Source organism: Dermochelys coriacea, chromosome 1 (genome assembly GCF_009764565.3).
Source record: "Dermochelys coriacea isolate rDerCor1 chromosome 1, rDerCor1.pri.v4, whole genome shotgun sequence".
In the NCBI taxonomy this organism is placed as follows: Eukaryota; Metazoa; Chordata; order Testudines; family Dermochelyidae; genus Dermochelys; species Dermochelys coriacea.
In genome coordinates, this window is record NC_050068.2 from 211,817,332 (window position 1) to 211,837,445 (window position 20,114).

The following is a 20,114-nucleotide window of genomic DNA, read 5'->3' on the forward strand; positions in this document are numbered from 1 at the left end:
TCGCCCTACCCCCTGGGGCTCTCCCATTGAAGGCGCGTTGCCATAGTGGCCCCCCCTCCCCCTTCGAAAATAGGGGCGAGCGCTGCCCTAGACCCTTGGCTAGTAGAATTCCCAAGGTAGCCCTTGGACACTTCTTAGAGCCGAAGCTCCCAAGGCCGCTGTTGAGTCTCGGCCGCCTGCAAAGGGGCAGCACTTCCACGTCTGTGGGCAGCGGCCGCTAGGCGGCAGCGGAGTCCTGCCGCAGCGAGGCGGCGTCGCGGCTCGGTTAAGCGCCAGCCGGAGGCCCCCTGGCCTGGAGCGAGCGGGCCGGAGGGATTGCGGCGACCCTCCCGGCGAGCGGGGCAATGGCAGCAGCCGGGGGAGGCTTTGGCGGCAGCAAGAAACTGGTGGAAATCTTCTATGACGTGGCCTCCCCCTACTCCTGGCTCGGATTCGAGGTGAGGCGGGAGGCAGGGACCGGCCGGCCGAGAAACACGGGGGCAGGGGCGAAGGCGCTGGGGCTTGGAAGAATAGACCTTAGGCCTGTGGAAGTGCTAGGAGATCCCCGGCCTTTCCCGAGTCTCCGAGCCCCGAGGACCTGCCGTACGTCAGCTGCTTCCCCTCCGTGTCGTTGCTGAATTTCCCCCGGCTGGCCGCAGGCACGGTCCGGACCTTGCGGGAGAACCGGGCGGTCCTTTCCCCCCTGTCCCCTGCGCTTCCCTTCAGCAGAAACGCGTTTATAGTAATCACAGTTTGCAAGCTCTTACCCCTGCGTACTCACCGCGGGTCTGTTGGCCAGCTCTGGCTTAGTTTGTTTCATACAGGGTTCCAGCTCCCTGTTTTCTTTTATAGGGGGGTGTTTGTTTGTGTTTTTTCATACTGACTGTGTCGCCTTGCCTGGAGCAACCGAAGTTAGTGCAACTGGATAAAAGCCAGCCAGGAGTGCTGACGGTTCACTGGAGAAAGTTACTCATTCTGCTTTTAGAGAAGATGACTGTCCTACAGTGATGACTGGAGCAGAGGTTCTGAGCCTGATCTTAATCTTAATTACACAGGGCCTTTGGACTAAATTGTGCCCCATGGAAGCTCAGTGAAATCAATACTGTTTCAGGAACATGAGGAGCCCGCGCCTTATGCCTAAAGCTAGCTGGAAGACGCTGCTAACTTTTTTAATTTGCAATAATTTTCATTCCACGCATTTTGAAGAGGGACTAGGCTTTGGGAGGGGTTGTCTTTGTTGTTTTTGTTTTGTTTTTTGGCCGGTTGAAAATGTTGTAAACGAACTTTTTCGTTTGCGGTTCCCCCCATTTCGCTCAACTATTTCCTGTTTCCATTTTGGCTAATGAAAGTGGGAGGAAAAGAAAGGGGCCAGGAAACAAATTTTAACAACAAAGCCAACAAATTCTCACTTTTGTCAAAAATTGAAAATTGCAACAACAAAAATTGCAGTAACTTTCATTTTTTTTTTTTTTAAAATGACCTTTTGTTTGTCAATGTTTTGAATGGAAAAATTTCAACCCACTCTATTTGTACAAGACTTACAAGGGTAACTTTAGGGATACACATATTGACATCATACCTGCATAACCTCTGGTTTTTCAGGGATTTCTCAAGCTGGTGTTTCCAAAAACTCAGGATTTTTTTTTTTTTAATGACGCTTTGGGTGGCATGTATGTTGCTACCGTGAAAACGACATTAAAATCAAGGCAAAATTAAGGCAATCTGAGGCTACTAGCGCAATAGATAGTGGGTTCAGTCTCCACTGCCAGTGACACACCTGGGGCATCACATTACACACTCTTTAAAATGAAAATTGAGATTCTCATTTTATCACATGACTCCATAGCTGGGTCCCATAGCATCTATATCATCATCTGGTCCTGGTTTAAATAGATTAGAGCAGCAATAAACAGAGTTGTTCTGTGAGACAAGCCCAGAGGAAATAGATGTAACTTATACTCATGAAGTGCTTAAAGAAAGGGGAGATGCTGTTGTTTTCCTGATTTAAAAGAGAGAAATGAATCTGGTGTGTCATTTCTTCTTTCTGCTCCAGAGAGAAACCTGGGTGCAGTGGTGCAGTTATCTCCATGGCTATCGTTGGAGTGCATTTCACAGGGGTTTAGGGCTGCTTGATATTTTAATCCCTGGTTCCTCTGTAGGAATTTACAAACCTTCCCCACAGTATCACTGGCATGAAGATCTGAACTGCCTTGCTGATCCCAGGGTTGATTTCTAATGGTCTCAGACAGATCAGGCTTTATCTGCTAGATGTATTTCAGTACCCAGATCCTGGCTTCTGTCAGAGACAGGGCACCTGGGCCTCATTGCAGGTCTTAGATATTGTTTTCCATTATTATTTGTCCCATTGCAGGTGCTTTGCCGGTACCGGCACAACTGGAGCATTGAGTTGCGTTTTCGTCCTGCTTTCCTTGGAGGCATAATGAAGGAGACTGGTAGGTGTTCGACTGCTCCTGACCCTCAACAGAGAACATCTGGAACCTCCTGCAGAGTGTGGCTATGAGAGAGTGGAGATTCCATCTTGCAATCGGGCTCTGGCAGGGCACTGCTGTGAGGGAGCTCACCACAGACGCGAAAATGGATTCTATGGGGAATATCACAGACCACTGAGACTCCCTGCTGTCATTAGCCAGGCATTGCTGAAGCCCTTCCTTTCTACTCGGACGTCTAAGGCTTTGTCTACACTAGCACTTTTGTTGATCAGGAAACATCCCCCTCCCCCCCAGCTGACAAAAGTTTCACCAGCAAAAGCTATATGGACATAGCTACTGCCGCTCGTTAGGTTTAATTATGCTAGCAGGAGAGCTCTGTCATGAGTTATGTTTCTGGCTCTGTTGGAGATTTGATTTGCCTGAAATCGCAAAGCACTTCATCTTGCTGTGTCTCAGTTTCTCACTTTTAAAATAGGGATAATGATCCTCACCCTCCTTAGTAAAGTGCTTTATGATGAACAGCACTTTACTGTACCCAAAAGTTTATTTATCTTTTAAAAACTGATTTAGCTGGTGCAAACTCCTTTGTGGACATTCTTATTGGTTTAAAACTGGTTATGTCAGTTTAGCACCTGCAAATTTACTGATGCAAGTGAAACTGTAGTAAGCTAGGTTTAAACTCATATAAGAGTGTACTCACACAAAGTTGCAACTGTTTTACTAAATCAGTATAAAATTATACTTTTTTCATTTAAATTTGTGTGTTGACCAGACCTACCTTATTATAACTGGAATCTTCATTTTGTAATTTCACCTTTTCTGTAAGGTAACCAGCCCCCAGCGATGGTGCCCAAACGTGGGGAATACATGATGAAGGATATAAAGAGGATGGCAAAATATTACCAGGTCCCACTGCAGATCCCCAAGGATTTTTTTGGAAGTGTTATCAGAAAAAGTAAGTAGAGGAGGCTGCTTGGTCAGTGAGTTGACCTTTCACCTTAAGGAGCTCAGTGTCCAAATCTTGCATGACATTGAAGGGGGGAAAATGAGATTAAATATTCTCTTCTTCTTCCCCCATTTGTGATTTGTATGAGTTGTGTGCATAGCTTCGCATGAGTGGAAATTCCTACTCGGGAAAGGGCTGAGAGTGGAATAGCATAAGAGTTTTTGCAGATTGTGACTAAGGTGCTTTGGCAGAGCTGGGAGGGAGAACAGCTCAGAGTAGGAGGCAAGGAGGTAGGAGGCAAGCCCACAAGCTCTGACACTGTAATATTTTTTTCATCACTGAATTACATGAGGCACAGATCTGTGTTTAAAAATAGCAAATAGTTTTGCAAATAAAAGCACTAAGTTCAGATCAGTCCTATTCACAGGGTCATGTTACTTGTGACTGTTCAGATGACTGCCACAAATTCATGACAATATTCACAAATGCTGAAAATCTAAAATATTAGCACAGAAATTATTTGGTCAAAAATTCATACAGGTGAGTGTGTTCTTTGTTGTTTACAGGGTGGATTTGATTTAAATCGCTAGTCAGGAAGGCTCGATTATGTAGAAATCATGATTAAAAAGTGCATTCTTGTTGGTTGTTATAACCTTAATACATATTCTTCGCAACTCAGATAGATGTAGGTTTCATTTTTAGAAGGTACACACTATACATTTTTTAAGTGATTTATTTTGAAAACTTTTCAGATTAGTTTTACAGCTATATCAGAAAATGAATGATTGTTTGGTTATTTCATTTACCAAAGATAATTGAAGCACTTCACCTCCCAATGACTTCATAAATATCTCCAATTCAATGGTTATTCATTAATATTTGGAGGATTTTCTTGCCATACTGTATCAGGAGAGGAACGTCACCAGACAGGCGTTTAAATTGTTTTGTTTAACTAAAACAACGTTATGTGTTCTGGATTTTTTTTTCTTCAACAGCAAACATATACTATTTTAACAAAACAAGCATATGAATTTTTGAATTTAGTTAAACATTCAAGTTTTTTTAAAATCAGGTTTGTTTTTGTTAAAATGGTTTTTAACTAAAATAGTTAAATGAAATATTTAAAAAAAACAAAAATTAAATAGCCAGGTCAACATGAGAAACTTGAAATATTGGCTTCTGCAGCTAACTCAGTCGTCTTCATCTTCATTTTCCTGTTTGTTCATAATCTGTAAAAGAAAAACAAGCTTTCCTGCTTTTTCAGGTCCCAAATGATTTCTCAGTTTGGAATGAATTAGTCCAAAGTAAGAAAATATTCTTTCTACACCGGCAGAAGAAGCTACTGCTGTTAAAAATGAGATGATCACTTCAACAGTCTCTGAATCCAAGTGCTTAAGTGACTTCTACCTGTTCACTGGTGTGATTTTCTTTAAAACATCATCAGCAAACATATATTTCTTGAATGGTTTCACCCTTAACTCTGAAATTTATTATAGTTGGCATTATGGAAGGATGATTGCTGGATGTCCATGTCATAGCCAACTCCTCCTCTTCAGCAGTTAAGGTTTGACCCTAGTACCGAGTATTGAGAATATTTGCAAGAAAATGAGCTGGGGATAGTGCTTGTCCCATTTGTTTTTTAATGCTTGTAATGATGCTCTGTCATCACATATTTCTCTTTTTAAGATCTCACTCTGTTCCGTCCCAATTTCTACAGCATCAGCAATAAAACAGCTATTTCCCTGCATTTTGTTCATGGCTGCAGAAATAGGCTTCAGGATATTCAGCATGTGGTCAACATTTCTCTTAAGCCCCATGTTGAGAACTTTGGCTGTAACAGTGCCATCTATTTTTTTCACAATTTTGTTCACAAACTGTCATCAGATTACGCCAGTTCTTGATGTAGTGCTCAAAACAGTCCACTACTGAGTTCCATCGCATGTCTTGTGGGAGAGTTAGCTTTGTTCCTTCCATTTTTTTTTTTTTTTTCAGAGTAGCTGCTGCAAAGTGGTTGTTACGGAAGTATTTTGCAATTTCAACAACATTAGCCTTTATTTCTGGAACACTGAAGTCTTTGGCTAGGAGGTGCATCAGATGAGCACTGCAACCGTATGTTGTTAGCTTGTGACTCTTCTAAATAATTTCTTCTCATCTTTGATATATTTGCAGCATTGTCTCTGACCAAGCTGTATACTAAACATTTGAAATTTTTTTTTTCACAGTTAGTTATAGCTTTTACTGCTGCTACTTGTAAGTATTCTGCTGTGTGTGCATTTCCTGATGTAGCTATTGTTTCTGTAAGGAAGACATTCCCTTCTTCTGTTGGCACACGAGCACATATAACAGGATCATTGTGGACATTGCTCCACCCAAGACTCAGGTTAACAATTTTACCCTCTAGACCTTTTGCACGCTGCTCAATTTCTCTTTCATACATGTTATCCAGCAATTTGCCTGCAACATCTGCTCTGTTGGGTGGACTCTATCCTGGTCTTAATGACTGAACCATGTTATTGAAGTGTGGGCTCTCAGTCACACGGAGAGGAGAGTTTGTTGCATAAACAAACAGGGCAATTTTTTCATCAAATACCACTTTTTGTAAACTGCTGGTTCTTATCACAAGCTTATCTATGGTTGTTTCTGGATGATTTTTTTTTCTTTTTGCTACAGGTGATATACTGTGGCTGTGTGACATATATGATGTGACTGAAACACTATCATTGGCAGATAACTCTGAAACTATAGAAAATGATAGTGATCTTGAAGGTGGATAGTCTTCAGAATCCTGTATGTTGAGGATGGATTTTCCTAAACAAAATAAGTCAGTGCAGTTATTTAATTATTATTACCATACTGCTTATTTAGTATTACTCCATTGCATTCACTGACACTCAGTACTACTTTAAAGGTGAAATTGTAAAAGGAAGATCTCAGGTGTTTATTTTTTTTGTTACAATTGCATCTAAAATGATAGTACCATAGAATAACAACTATATTTTTTGTTCAAACATGATAATTTAAGAATAGTCCAGAAGGAAGACAGGCAGTCCTTAAGAAAGAAGTATGAAATAAAAAAGTTTATCAACCTGAAGATCCTGCATGTTCAGACATGTTCCTTTCATCATCTTCAATGAAGCTTCCTCCTGAGAAGGAACACTTCTCATGATGTTGTTTCATTTGGCAACCAGGCCTTGCATTTCTTTGTTGCACTGTTCGCATTTTGCACACATGCCTGTCTTACCCACAGGTAGAGGAACTTCATTAAAATATTCCCAAACTGGGTCTCTCTTACAGCCTACTGCCATTATAGGTTTTCCCTTCTAGTGAGAGAATGGTATGGTAGATCTCAAATCAATGAAGGCTACACTCAGAAAGACCTCAAGACTTCTGGAATATGCTGCTCAAACAGTTTCACTTTTTTGTTTCTACTTCCTGTCCCTCCCTTCTGACATTTATCTCCAAGCTTCTTCTCCTTGTCCAGATCTATTCCGCCCCCAACAATCTTCTATTCATTGAACTTTTTGAAACTTTGCACTTTTAGAGAGAGGTAAGGGATTAACGCTGTGTACACAAATTTGCAGAGGGACAGGAGGGTTGAGGTCTTATTTCTCACCTCTATATTTTATTTATTTAAAAACATTTTTGTTGTTAACATCTCTGGAGACACAAATCCACAGTTTGAGAACTGCAAAACTCAGCATCTCTGATGGTATCGTCTAGACTGAGCACTGAGTCCCATTGGGTAGATAGAAAAATTAACCTAAATAATCTATACAGAAGCCCCTGGAACCCCATGAGATTGGGTCCCTAATCCATGAACTATGGAACTCCTTTACAAACCTTTTCTTAAATATTACATTATATATTGTCTCATGCTATAGAATTAGAATTTATAATCCCTATTCTGTGATGAGATATCTTTGAGTTATATTGTTTCTTAATTAAAACAGTCTTTAGATGGGTTTTTACCTCAAAAAGCATTTTATCAAAAAAATCCGATTTAATAAATTTTTTTTTTTTAAAAACATTGATTTTTTTTTTATTCACCCTGGTTATTTATTATATTACTGCTTTAAAAAAAGTTTCCATCATCAAAGCATAGTGCAGAACCAATTCCATGTGACTTAGGTGACCACACGCAACCAGAAACAAATTGCAATTGACTGAAGTGAACGTTTTACAACAACCCTCCATAGGCTGAAAATTCTTCTTCAAGTTTATTGATTCATTAGAAATAATGAATAGATCAGTGGGACTCAGGATAGACTTTTGAATGAGTCACTCAACAGAAATGGGGTTGAATTCAAAACAAGTATTACTGGCAATGAATAGTTTGACCTGCCCTAATAGAGAGGGTTAAGACCCCAAGGACTGGTGCCACTGTAAATTGGACATCCATGAATATAACTAGTGCTCAAGATATTAATGCTGCTACTTCTTAGCACTTAACTTGAAATCTGCCATGTGCAGTTCATACATTAGCGAGCTAGTGCCTAACGTGCTGAGAAGCTGAGTACCTACAATTCTGGTTAAAATCAGTGGAATTGAGGATGTTGAGCACCTCTGAATATCAGGTCCTATTTGTCTCTAGTTGGACTTCCAATGTTGGAGGTCCCAGAACTAGAAGCAACTCTTGAAAGTTTGGCCCATGATGTTTTTGGCCATAACAAACTTTGAGTCCACTCTCCATCTGAGACCAGTGCAGACTGTGTTCAGCAAGCTATTTCCATAGATGAATCCCAACTAAGTCCCTCTCTTAGAGCACCCTCTCCGTGTTCAGATCCTGCTGCAGACTTGAGTAGCTAACTCCTTGGGACAGTCCCATACAGAAGTAAGCTTCTTATGAACATTGGTAAGAGTTTCATTTAATGACCTTTTTACTGCTTGGGGACATTCCCAGGGCAGTGGCAGACTTCATTGGTTGATGCTGTTCCTACGCCTCCTCAATGTGTCTTTCTGTCTTTCCCATCAAACCCAGGCAGCCTTTTTGCCATGCGCTTTATCACAGCCACGGATATGACACAGCCACAGTTCCTGGAGCCCGTGTCCAGAGAGCTCTGGATGCGCATCTGGTCCCGGGTGAGTACTTTCTCATATTCCCAATCCATCTCCTTTCCCCATCTTCCTGACCCTCCTCTACCCTCAGCCAACCATGTAGTGTCAGCAGGAGGGTTGAAATCTGTGGTTCAGGGTCCAATCCAAGGAAAGCACTACATTTCAAGTCAATTTCAATTTCTGTTTCTTTCAGTGTGTGGATGCTGCACCAATAGTTAATTCCAGAGTCCACATAATCCAGTTCCAGTCTAGGTGAATGGGATCTTTTCCTCTTTCCTGTGGGAAATTCTCCAATAGGATCCCTGTCCTCAGCTGAGCTTTTCTGACTCCATCCCTGCAGGAAGACAGGGTCACTGTGAGAAATTATCTTTGTAGATTCAGCATCTTGTTCACAAACATTTAACCATTTGATTTATTCCTTCTCCTCTCACCAGGATGAAGATATCACCCAACCAGAGAGTATATTGGCAGTAAGTTTCTCCCTGTCACTACTGCTTCTACATTAATTTGTTGTGATTTATTTGATATGGGTCTTAGGTTACCATCTATGGAGACAACTTAAATAATTTTCACTGGCTGTGGATTTCTTAAGGGATCATTTGGAGTTCTCAGGAAATTCCCTTAGGGAAAATGTGACTCCCATGTCAGTGACTCCAATCCCCTAAGTCTGTGGAAACGTGGGGGTAATTTCCCAAGTAACTTTGGTGCATTTTATTGCCAGGCCTAGGGTGGATATTTAGGTGCCTTCCCTAGCAGGATGCCCCAGAATAGGCAGTGGATACACAATTAAAATATAATTAATAAACAGTAATAAAGCCACGAGCCATGTTCAAGAGTGAGCTCAGGGAAGGGAATGGGTTTGCTTCTATAAAAGGCTTTTAACTTGAGTTAAAATTTGATTCAGAAGGCAGATTGTGGAGGGGACAGTGGTGGTGGTGTAGCTGGGTTCCATTCTCAAACCCCAATTGGTATGCCTTTCTTTGAAGTTGCTTTGAAATAGTGTCAGTTCTTCTTTTCCTCAGTTCCACTATCTGCATCCTGCCTCTTCTGTTTGTTAGATAGGCAGAAGACAGTGTTCAGATCTGAACCAGGATTAGTTTTGGGGTTTGTGTTTGAGGCCAAATCAAGGCCACAGTTCCAATTTGATCCCAAACTAGGATCTCATATTCTAGCCCTAGATGGTTGCCAAGTATTAGCTGCCACCTTAATTTTACAAACACTGTTTTTACTACTACTCTTATATAGCACTTTTCATCAGTATATCTCAAAGCAGAGAGGTTGCAGAAGATTATTTTAGGCAGTGTTAGCATGAGAATCCAGGTCTCTCAAAGTCTTAAGCTATGTCTACACTGCTAAGATTTTTTTACCAAAAGTTATGCCACTTTTATTAAAGCGCTTTAATTAAACTGCTGTTACATGTCCTCACTATGCCCCTTGTGTCGCTGGAGTGCATCCAAACTAGCAGCTCTTGCTATTACTATTACAAGAGAGCAGTGCACTGTGGGTAGCTATCCCACTGTGCAACTGGCTGGGTGCTTTGAGAAGGGTTTGCAGTGCCTCACATGATGCAGATTTCTCAATCCCATTGTTCCATGGGCATCCTAATAGTTTGCCAGTCACTTTTCAACTGAAGTGTGGAGGGTAGCGGGGGAGAGTGTGTGTGCGTGCGTGTGTGTGTGTGTGTGTGTGTGTCCTCATGCTGTCTCGTAAATTCAGATGGCCACCAGAAACAATCAGTCCTGGGGGAAACCCAACATTAGCCCCTGTATCCCTTCCTGGCTCTGGGACAGACACACAAACACCCAACCCTGCCTGCCTCTGTGTTTAGTGTGGGAGACAGCAGGAGCATTCCACATTAATGATATGCTCTTTGTTTTCCTGGAGCAGAGCAACACAGCGTGCTGACTGTCAGAACGGAGCTTTGAAAAGGGAAGGGTGCCTGCCCGCAGGGCTACTGAGCTCAAAACAATGAGCAGAGTGGTTACTTCAGGCATTGTGGTACACCTCGGAGGCCAATTACAGCGATAAAAGCAAGCAAGATGTTTACACTGGCACTTTGGCGATAAAAAGCCTTATCATTCTTGTCTACGTGGTTTTATTAAAACGCTGCAATTGAGGAGGTTTGTCTTGAAAAGTGGCTTTGTAGTATGTGCACCTCTGCTGGTTTATCGCCAAAAGCTGCCTTTTGGTGAAAAACTTGGCAGTGTAGACCAGCCCTTAGCCACACAGTCACACTACCTTTCAGAATAAATATTCTAGGTATATGTGCTTTGGCTTGTCCTGTCTCTCATCCCTCTTAAACCAGAGCTAGAACTCAGAACATCAGCTCTCCAATAGTCTACTTCTTCCTAGCAAATGTAAATCCACTGGGAAAAGATGTGTCAAGGCCTCTCTTAGTGGCTAGTCCACGTAGTAGTTAGCAGTTACTCCTGTAGCTCAAGCAATAAAGCTGTGTGCTGTTGAACTGAGGCTTTAACTATGTGAGAAAGTTGCACCAGTTTAATATAAGGTGTGAATTTAAAATAAAGTAACTAAATTGGAGCAAACCCCTGTGTAAACACTTATTTTGGTTTGGGAGCAGTTTTTTTCAGTTTAGCATTAATTGATGGAAACAGGTTTAAGCTAAATGGAAATAAGCGACCCTCAGAATGAAATAAGTGTTCCCAGAGCAGGGTGTTGCACTAGTTTTACTACATTGGTTTACAAACCAATTTACATTCAACTGGTGCAGCTTATTTGTATAGACCTGAATGTCCAGGTTCAGCCCCTGCTGATGGTCCATTTTGTGGACTTTATGGTTATATGTGAGAGAATTTGTTCGTTTTCTTTTCTTTTTTTTTTAAATGGGGTTCTTCATTGACACAGGGAGATTTTATAGTAAATAACTTTATAATGTGTACATTATGTTGTGACACAGTAAGATATGGGTGTCCCACTTTTGGGCCCTATGTCTTGCATTTTGATTGTCGGCATCACACCATGGCAGATTTGAAGTTTGAGAAGTTCACTGCTAGAACAAGGGATGAGGATCCTCTTTTTGTCTCCAATGAAGTAGAACGTGCGTTGCCCTTCTGTACCAACATTCCAGTTCTGAAGATCACCCACCAACTTCCAGTTAGGCTTACTGAGTTTGGTCTCTGTCATGCAGTGTCACTCCTCGTTCCTCTCTTGCTGTGTTTGGCAGGTTCCTTCCAATACTGTTTAGACACTTTAATACATTAATACTCTTCATCTTTTTTTTCCACTACAGCACTTCATCTGTCTTAATTCATATGTTGATAGTACTTAACTTAAACTAAGCATAAACTCCCTTTCTCCCTTTTGCTAGCTAATTGAAAGCCCATCTAACAAGAGCTGCATATTTTGAGCCTGAGAGGTGATATCCCTTCATCTTCATATTCCAAAGTCACTCAGAATAGGTGATGTAACCAGGCAATGGAAGAAAGTAGGCCAGACGTCCTGCCAGAGAAATGTTCTAGGAGGAATAATTGTATGACAACAGACCTTCAACAGCTTGTACAGCGAAGGGCAACAACAATGATTAGGGGTCTAGAGCACATGACTTATGAGGAGAGGCTGAGGGAGCTGGGATTGTTTAGTCTGCAGAAGAGAAGAATGAGGGGGGATTTGATAGCTGCTTTCAACTACCTGAAAGGGGGTTTCAAAGAGGATGGCTCTAGACTGTTCTCAATGGTAGCAGATGACAGAACGAGGAGTAATGGTCTCAAGTTGCAATGGGGGAGGTTTAGATTGGATATTAGGAAAAACTTTTTCACTAAGAGGGTGGTGAAACACTGGAATGCGTTACCTAGGGAGGTGGTAGAATCTCCTTCCTTAGAGGTTTTTAAGGTCAGGCTTGACAAAGCCCTGGCTAGGATGATTTAACTGGGACTTGGTCCTGCTTTGAGCAGGGGGTTGGACTAGATGACCTTCTGGGGTCCCTTCCAACCCTGATATTCTATGATTCTATGATTCTATGATTCAAGCAATGAAGCTGCATGTAATTATTATGTAACTATCATGAAAACAGTGGCTGTTCTTATTTTCTGTCTGTCTGCCTCCTCAGGCTGCAGGGGAGGCTGGGTTACCCTCTGCGCTGGCCCAGAAGCTACTGGCAATGACCTCGACCCCTGAGGTGAAGAATCGCCTGAAGGCGACAACAGAAGAGGCACTGAAATATGGGGTGAGAAGCTCCCATTGCCACATGGGGTTAGATCTGTGTGTTCCTTTCCCAGCAGTGATATTGTGGGTCAAGGCAGAATGAAAGGGTAGATCAGAATACACAAGGATCCCATTGCTCTCAGACTTTTTTGTATGTTAAACACACATCTTGCAAGCCAGCTCAATACCCTCGGTATTAGTGCAGGAAACTATCTTTTGAGAAACCCAGGTCTGATTCCTGGCCCATTCCAAGGGAGGTGTCAGGGGACTGGCATGCCAGAGACCAGAGCTAGTGCCTGGGGTCACTGCTCTCCACTACCATGCACGAAGCCGTGGTTTGTTTCTGATTCTTTTTCTCTTAGTCCCATGGGATGACGGGGCCATAAGAGTTTTGCAGAATCTAGGCTTGGTGCATGGGACCCAGATTTGAGATAGAGAAAGAAGAAAGGAAGGGAAAGGGAAAAAGAAAGTGAGAGCGCGAGGTAGGAGGAAAGGTGATACAGTTCTTTGTAGAAGTTTTTCTTAGAACTGGTCTTGTGCTTATTCGTCTCTTTGTGATTCTTCCTGTTTTGTCTCCATGTGGGCATTAGGCATTTGGAATGCCAGCAGTTGTGGCCCATATTAATGGTGAATCTCACCTCTTCTTTGGTTCTGATCGTTTAGAGCTCCTGGGCAATGTTATAGGTGAGTGCTTCTATTAACGTTTCCCTCTATTTTCTCTCCCTGGTAATTATCCATCTGCTCTAATGGGATGTGTAATGTGACAGACAAATTAACGCTTTGTGGGTATGTCTACACTGCAATTAAAAACCCATGGCTGGCATGTGCCAGCTGGCTCAGTCTAAGGGGCTGCTTAATTAAAGTGTAGACACTCGGGCTCAGACTGGAGCCCAGGCTACCCTTTGATCACATCCCTGTCCCTGTTATTTCATTAGTTGTTGGTACCGGCTCAACACCCTGGTCCCGGCCCCGGGTTTCCTGGCCAACCTCCGGACATCGATTCTGGAGTTCTTTTGGTCAGGACTGCGCTGGGTCCCTGCAGGGGTTCTCCATCTACCTCTGGAGGAGGGAGGGCAGGGCCTAAAATGTCTGCTCGCTCAGGTCCATGTCTTCCGCCTGCAGACCCTTCAGAGGCTCCTTTATGGTGCAGGTAGTCCGGCGTGGAGCATACTGGCGCACCCCTTCCTGCGCCGCTTCCGAGGGCTCCGATACGACCGGCAGCTCCTTTATCTTCATCTGAGAGGTCTTCCGCGAGACCTCTCCGGGCTCCCGGTCTTCTACCAGGACCTCCTCCGGACCTGGAAACTCTTTTCAACGACCAGGTCCATGGCGGCCACCGAGAGGGCAGATCTCCTCGCGGAGCCCCTGCTACACAACCCCCAGCTCCGTGTGCAGGTGGCCGAGGCCCGCTCGGTGCGCCAGAGGTTGGTCCTGGCAGAGGTCACAAGAGTCGGAGACCTCCTGGACTATGACCGGGGAGACTGGCTAGATCCCCTGACCTTCGCTCAGCGCATGGGGCTTTCCAGACCTTGTACTCCCCGGCGCATAGTACAGGAGGTGAAGGCCGCTTTGCCACCCGCTGCTCGGGTTTATCTTGACCGGGTCCTGCACGAGGGCACGCCCCGCCCACCCGCTACCCCAGGCCCGCCGGACCTTTTAATCTGACCCCTGCCCTGTGGACCCAACCGACCCCTTCACCCGCCTCACCGGAAGCCAGCTGCACGAGATGCAGCCGGTCTGCTTTCAAACCGCGCAGAGAAAACATCTCTACAGGCTCGTGCTCCACACCCTTCACGCCCGCACCCTCGTGTCCCGCCCCGATACAAAATGGTGGGACCTCCTGCCACCTTTGGAGGATGAGGAGCCCCGGTGGGCCAGCCTATATTCCACCTTAGTCCCGAGGCCCGCCGGGGAGGTCAGTTGGCGGCTCCTTCACGGAGCCGTGAGCACGGGCGTGTACTTGGCGCGGTTCACTTCAATCCCAGACACCTGCCCCTTTTGCGGCGTGAGGGATACCCTGGCACATGTATACTTGGAGTGTGCCAGGCTGCAGCCCCTAATCCGGCTCCTCACCAATATTTTATTACGTTTTTGGTTGCACTTCTCCCTTCACCTTCTCATTTATGCACTCCCTATCCGTGGCCCCACAAAGTCACGGGATCTCCTGGTCAACCTCCTCCTGGCCCTAGCTAAAATGGCTATCTATAAAACCAGCGTGAGGAGGTTGGCCGATGGAGTCTCCTGTGACTGTGGGGCCTATTTCCGATCCTCGGTCTGTTCACGTATCCGGCCAGAGTTCCTCTGGGCGGCGTCCTCTGACTCCCTTGACGCCTTTGAGGAGCAGTGGGCGCTGTCCGTGGTTCTCTGCTCGGTGTTCCCGTCCGGTTCCCTTCGTTTGACCCTTTGACCGCACCCCTGTCCCTGTTGTTTCATTAGTTGTCCCCCGGAATCTTTTGGGCATCTAGGTCCTGTGGATCCCCCTTTTAGGCTGGGGGGGATCCTTTAGCAGTGGACGGGCTTCGCCCACCCACTTCCCAGATCCCAATAAGATTTCATTAGTTGTCCACCGAAATTAATTGTAATCTAGGTCCTGTGGATCCCCCTTCTATGCTGGGGGGGGATCCTTTAGCAGTGGATGGGCTTCGCCTGCCCACTTCCCGGATCCCAAAAGGACTGGAGCCCGGGCTCGGACTGGAGCCCGGGCTCTAGGAACCTGCAAAGGGGGAGGTTCCAGACCTCGGGCTGTAGCCTAAGCCTGAATGTCTGCACCACAATTAAACAGCCCTGCAGCCTGAGCCCTAGTCAGGTGGCACAGGTCAGCCATGGGTGTCTAATTGCAGTGTAGACATACCCAAAGAATCAGAATCTCCTTCCCTCTTGGGCTAGGGGAAGGGAGAGCTATATCTTTGTACCATCTGCATGTTATCAATTATTTTACATTTTCTTCCAGATCATTGATAACAATAGTGAGTATCATTATACCAAGAACTGATCCTTGAAGGATCCCAGTGAAGGCACCCCAAGTACTAAGTGTCAGTTAGTAGCTACATGTTGAAACCTGTCAGTTACCCAGTTTTTAACTCATTGAGCCATATTGATTTTGAGTAGCACTCATGTTTGAATCAGAATATCAGGTGGTATTAATTCAAATGTCTTACTTAAATCCACATCTCCACAGAGTTACCTTTTATCTACCAGACTTGAAATCTTTTCAAATAATTATATAAAATTTGTTTGACAGGACTCTCCATTATTTTTGCCTGGGCTTTATGTTAGACTGACTAGTCCTTAATTACCCAGATCATCCTATTTACCCTTTTTAAGGATTGGCCTGACAGTGGCTTTCTTCCACTTCTGTCCCTTTCTAGTTTTCCTAGGGTTCTTGAAAATTAACATCAGTGGACCAAAGAGCACCTTGATAAGGTCTTATAAAACTCTTGGTTGCAAATCAATCAGATCTACTAATATTAAACATTGTAAAATTAGCTGAAGTTGTGTAACATCCTCCTTAGTTACCACTGTAAAAGAAGGTATGCTTGTCTGATTAACTCCACTTTGGTGGCAATATTCCTTTTCCCCATGCCAGTCCCCTCCCCAGTGATAGGTTACGTGTTGAGCTCTGCCTCTGCTGGCAGAATGTCTGGAGACTGATGACCAGATGCTCAGCTGGGGAATGGTGCAGCTACACACTAAATTCCCAGCTAAAGATCCAGCCTTTTTTTTTTTTTTTTAAATTGAAGCCTTCCTGGTCACCTGATGTCCTGTTTTAAGACTGTCAGCATCTCCAAGATGCCATTCTCACACTACTGTAGCTGATTAAGGTGGAATTTTGAAAACTAATTGTAGGTGCTGGACAGGAAATTGCAACTAGCTAAGTCAAGTGTATTTTTGGTATAAAGTGGCAAAAAAAATTGAGTTCAGGTGAGACCCTGTTTGGGTATAATAGCTGAGGAACCACCTGTCCAAATCATTTCAAATCTGACAGAAAAATGTACCTCAATCCTAGTCTTACCCTAGTAAAGGGAAATCAGCCTAAAACTTGTTTATGGATTGTAGCAAGGAGAAAGAGAACAAATTCAGGATTACAATGGAGACCTACTACTACCAGGACTTCATTAATCCTAAAATGAGAGGGGTTCTAGTTCCATTTCCATAGCAGACAGTCCAGCTGGATGTGTATTCTGCTTAGCTTATAGTTTTGTGATTTCTTTTTCTTTTTTGTTTTTTAATTAAGAGAACTGGCATAGGTTGTGGTGACTGTAAAAAAACAGCATTACCCACTGTTGGATGAGCCAGAAAAAGGGAAACTGAATTTCAACCTCAGATTTGGCAGTGTTTGTGGCGTGTCAGTCATGGGAAATGAGTTCATGATCCCTTTTTTGGCCTAGCACTGTGAGGAAACTGGCTAAGGGATGCCAGGCTTGATTACAGGCTCCATAGCCCATCCTTAACCCCCAGATCTTAAAATTCAAGCTTATCTTTGGTGCTGGGCAGTACATCTCAGGTAGCAGAGTCCAGTAGCCTAGGTGTGAATAGCTCTGCATCCCATTAATTACATTCCCATTTCAGCACAATTACCCATTCCATGAGGAGGAAGGGCAGCCTTACCCTGCAACCCACCCCCAGTTTCAGGATTTAATTTATGCTGGCTTTTCTTACAGGAGAGAAATGGCTGGGACCAGTTCCTGCAGCTTCAAAACCCAGAATGTGAGAAATCCAGGTGCAATATGAAACAACCAGAAAATAAGTTACTAAAATTCAAATGAAGTAGTAATGTCCATGCCTGAGACATGGCATCTAGGGTCCCAGAGGGTCTGAGAGGAGAGCAGTGATGTTTCCCTGGAATCCTCTGTCAGGAGAATAATCAGGACTCTAGTTCTACTGAGCCTAGAGCTCTGTGATAGACTGGAGACTGATTTTTCACTTTTTTCACCATACAGATAGATTTTTTTCCCGGGGAGGATGGGGACGTGGTGACACTTTGGTGAGTGAAATGTTAATACAGGGTCATGGGCAATGGCAGAGCTCTGGCTGGCTGATAAGGATGATTGAAATCTTGTTTCACTAATGGTCTGCAGTCTGAAAGTGCGCTGCTGAGAACAACTCAATTTGTTTCATCCTGTGAAGTGTAAATGCTTGTCAGGTTTTTGTCTCAATTTACCCAAAGTGGGCAGTATTTGGTGATCAGTGGGAACTGCTAGGGGAACTACAGCTGTAAGTTTTATATATTCAAACTCTCTAGACCTGGCTGCAGGAAATCGTTTTCAGGCTGAGAGCTCAGAGCAGGGTTTGAGTCCTGTCTGTACCAGTACCTTGCGGCTCAGTCTGTATTGCCAGTCCATTGCCTCATTATCCCTGCATTGCTGTGCACTTGAATGCCTCTCATGTGGTTGTCGTATAATGTAATTCTTTCTCTCATATTATCTGAATCCCTCACTGAATAAATTTCATCTGATTGTTAGTCTGGATATTTTGCATTGTGGGGACACACTGGCTGATTATTCCCCCACAAAGTGCAATTTATTCTACTCTGAAAAATGACATTTGAGCTAGATCCCTTTGGCCTAGTGGAATCCTCAGCCCCGATTTAGGTGCCTCACAAAATAAGAAACAAATACAGCAATATCTAGGTCTCTATTATCAGAACAGACCAATATCTCAAGTGGCTTAGTGACCTGTCTGCCATATCAGATCAGACTCTTGGGCCATTTAACTTGGAATTCTGCCTGAATAGTACCCCAGTAGCTGGTATAAACAAACACAAAGTTAGTCTATTGTCTCATGTTTTACCTCTGAGTGTGAGTGTGAGAGAAAAGCAGGGACTGAAGACTGACATGATTATTTCTATCATTTTCCCAAGTATCAGTCACCCCCAGCAGGGACTAAGCTGGAAGGAGCCTTGATGGGTGGGGCTGTGCTTGTGCTGAAGTAAGAGCTGTGCTAGTGTCTTGGCTGGGAGAGAGATCTCCCTAGCCAAGCTGCTAGGAGTTATGTTAAGTATCTCACCTCTAGGAGTCACCACTTCCTTGGCTGAGCATGTTTGGGCTAGGAGACTGCTCTCCCTGGCATGAGTGTGACTTGGCTGGGAGCCACAACAGCCTGGGTGACTGATTTTTCTCTCTCCTGGGCAATGTCGGGGCTGGGGGACATACCAGGATTGGCAAAGGGCTGTTGCTTTGGAATTGAGGACTAGCACTGTGAGAGGTCACCACCTGGGGGTGGAGCGAGTTCTTTTTCTCTCCTCCTCCTTTCACCCCTCTCTTCCCCCTCCCCCGAACCCCTCCAAAAATGACAACAAAATATACAATGCCCTGAACTGTCTTAGCATCATGAGCATTTTTAGAGGATTGTAGCATGAAGATGTGAGCGTGCCAATAACAGCCTCATAGAGCCCAGGATCGGTTGGCCACAATCTCCTTTTATTGCGAGCCCAAGATGCCACACACACACCACAAGCATGGAGCAAGGGTCAGAGATTCACATTTACACATCTTGCTACTGCAGGGTACAGAGAGTGGAGGGCAGAGAGAGAAAAGGGAGGAGACACAGAGGGAAAATGAACTCCTCAAGGACAAGGCTGGGGAACTCATCAGGTACTGTAAGAATGACTCCCAACTGGACAATGTTTCCTACACTAAGTTTGCAGTGTGATGAAAGATGGGGGAAGGAGAGACCTTCATGTACATACATTCTGAGGGGACAGGCATAGCTCTCAATGGTTACAGGGCCTAGGCCTCTCTTTAATGACAGGGTTACAGTAATGACCTTGGAGGTCAATGGCAAATTCCATGTCACTTCATACGGCAGCAATCATGAACTGGATTTCTCTGCCGCCTCCAAGAATGAACTCTTAAGTGCTGTCTTCCCAAGAAGAGAAGACCATGAACAGGCTATCTGAACCCTTCTGCAGTGGACTCAGTGGGGAAAGTTTTACACCAGGAATAAAAACAAACTGAAAGTGCTCCCTTTTCACTCTCTCCCCTCCACTGGTGGATGGAAATCCCTTAGTGGAATAGCTTGTTTCTGGCCCCCGAGGTGGTTGAACTGGAATGATATACTTGGATGCATTAATGCCACATTTGTTTTCATGGTTGGTTTTCTGGCTGCTTTTGACACAACCATCACTGGAGGAAGCAGAAGGGCCAGCAGTCTTGGGAATCCAGCTTTGTCTCCTCTGAATCTCTAAGATGAGGAGTAGCCAGGCCCTTCACTTCAGCAGCAAATCCTGACAGAGAGAGAACCAGACGCACAGTCAGTAAAAGCAAGTTCCCCTCACACAAATCTTACAGCTGCCACTGCTTCTGAAGGGACCATCTGGCCTCACTTGTTCTGTCTACTCCTCAACCTGACCACCTCCTTCCACCTCAGATAAGATATCGCCATTCATGAGAAACTCCTGTGGTGCAGCCAGCAGTCTCCTCTGTGATGGTTAAATCCAGGTTAGGATTTAAGGAGACCCTGGGGGGTGACAGTAGGCAGCACAGGCTGCTAGTCTAGAAGTAAAGAGAGCCTCAGAGAATTTG

General features: G+C 44.3%; 2 protein-coding genes across 15 annotated transcripts in view; one reads left to right on the forward strand and one right to left on the reverse strand.

The window, feature by feature from the left end:
• The first annotated feature begins 234 nt into the window (after nt 1–234).
• GSTK1 (glutathione S-transferase kappa 1) lies at nt 235–18,052 on the forward strand. 5 transcript variants are annotated; one of them, XM_038391687.2, is made up of 8 exons: nt 235–437; nt 2,351–2,432; nt 3,256–3,384; nt 8,354–8,454; nt 8,865–8,900; nt 12,497–12,613; nt 13,182–13,275; nt 17,253–18,052. In XM_038391687.2, the coding sequence occupies exons 1-8, from the start codon at nt 345–347 to the stop codon at nt 17,300–17,302; spliced, it is 702 nt and encodes a 233-aa protein (XP_038247615.1). In that variant the 5' UTR covers nt 235–344; the 3' UTR covers nt 17,303–18,052. The 5 variants fall into 5 exon arrangements, 3 of the variants coding, with proteins under 3 accessions (XP_038247615.1, XP_043369218.1, XP_043369220.1); XM_043513285.1 differs by lacking the exon at nt 235–437 and adding an exon at nt 894–1,001; XM_043513283.1 differs by lacking the exon at nt 13,182–13,275 and having other exon boundaries at nt 263–437.
• LOC119851571 (rap1 GTPase-activating protein 1) overlaps nt 17,545–20,114 on the reverse strand; it is a 56,875-nt gene continuing 54,305 nt past the window's right edge. For all 10 annotated transcript variants that reach the window (XM_043513280.1, XM_038391656.2, XM_038391624.2 and 7 more), the window contains one exon: nt 17,545–19,816. In XM_043513280.1, coding sequence (XP_043369215.1) covers nt 19,799–19,816 — 18 coding nt within the window. In that variant the 3' untranslated portion in view covers nt 17,545–19,798. The remainder of the gene's footprint in view (nt 19,817–20,114) is intronic.

Bases quoted from the DNA above. Each gene is read 5' to 3' on its own strand.
- GSTK1 (XM_038391687.2), top strand. From the start codon at position 345: ATGGCAGCAGCCGGGGGAGGCTTTGGCGGCAGCAAGAAACTGGTGGAA. The intron at 438-2,350 runs GTGAGGCGGGAG...GTCCCATTGCAG, and splicing joins ACTCCTGGCTCGGATTCGAG to GTGCTTTGCCGGTACCGGCA. The intron at 3,385-8,353 runs GTAAGTAGAGGA...CATCAAACCCAG, and splicing joins TGGAAGTGTTATCAGAAAAA to GCAGCCTTTTTGCCATGCGC.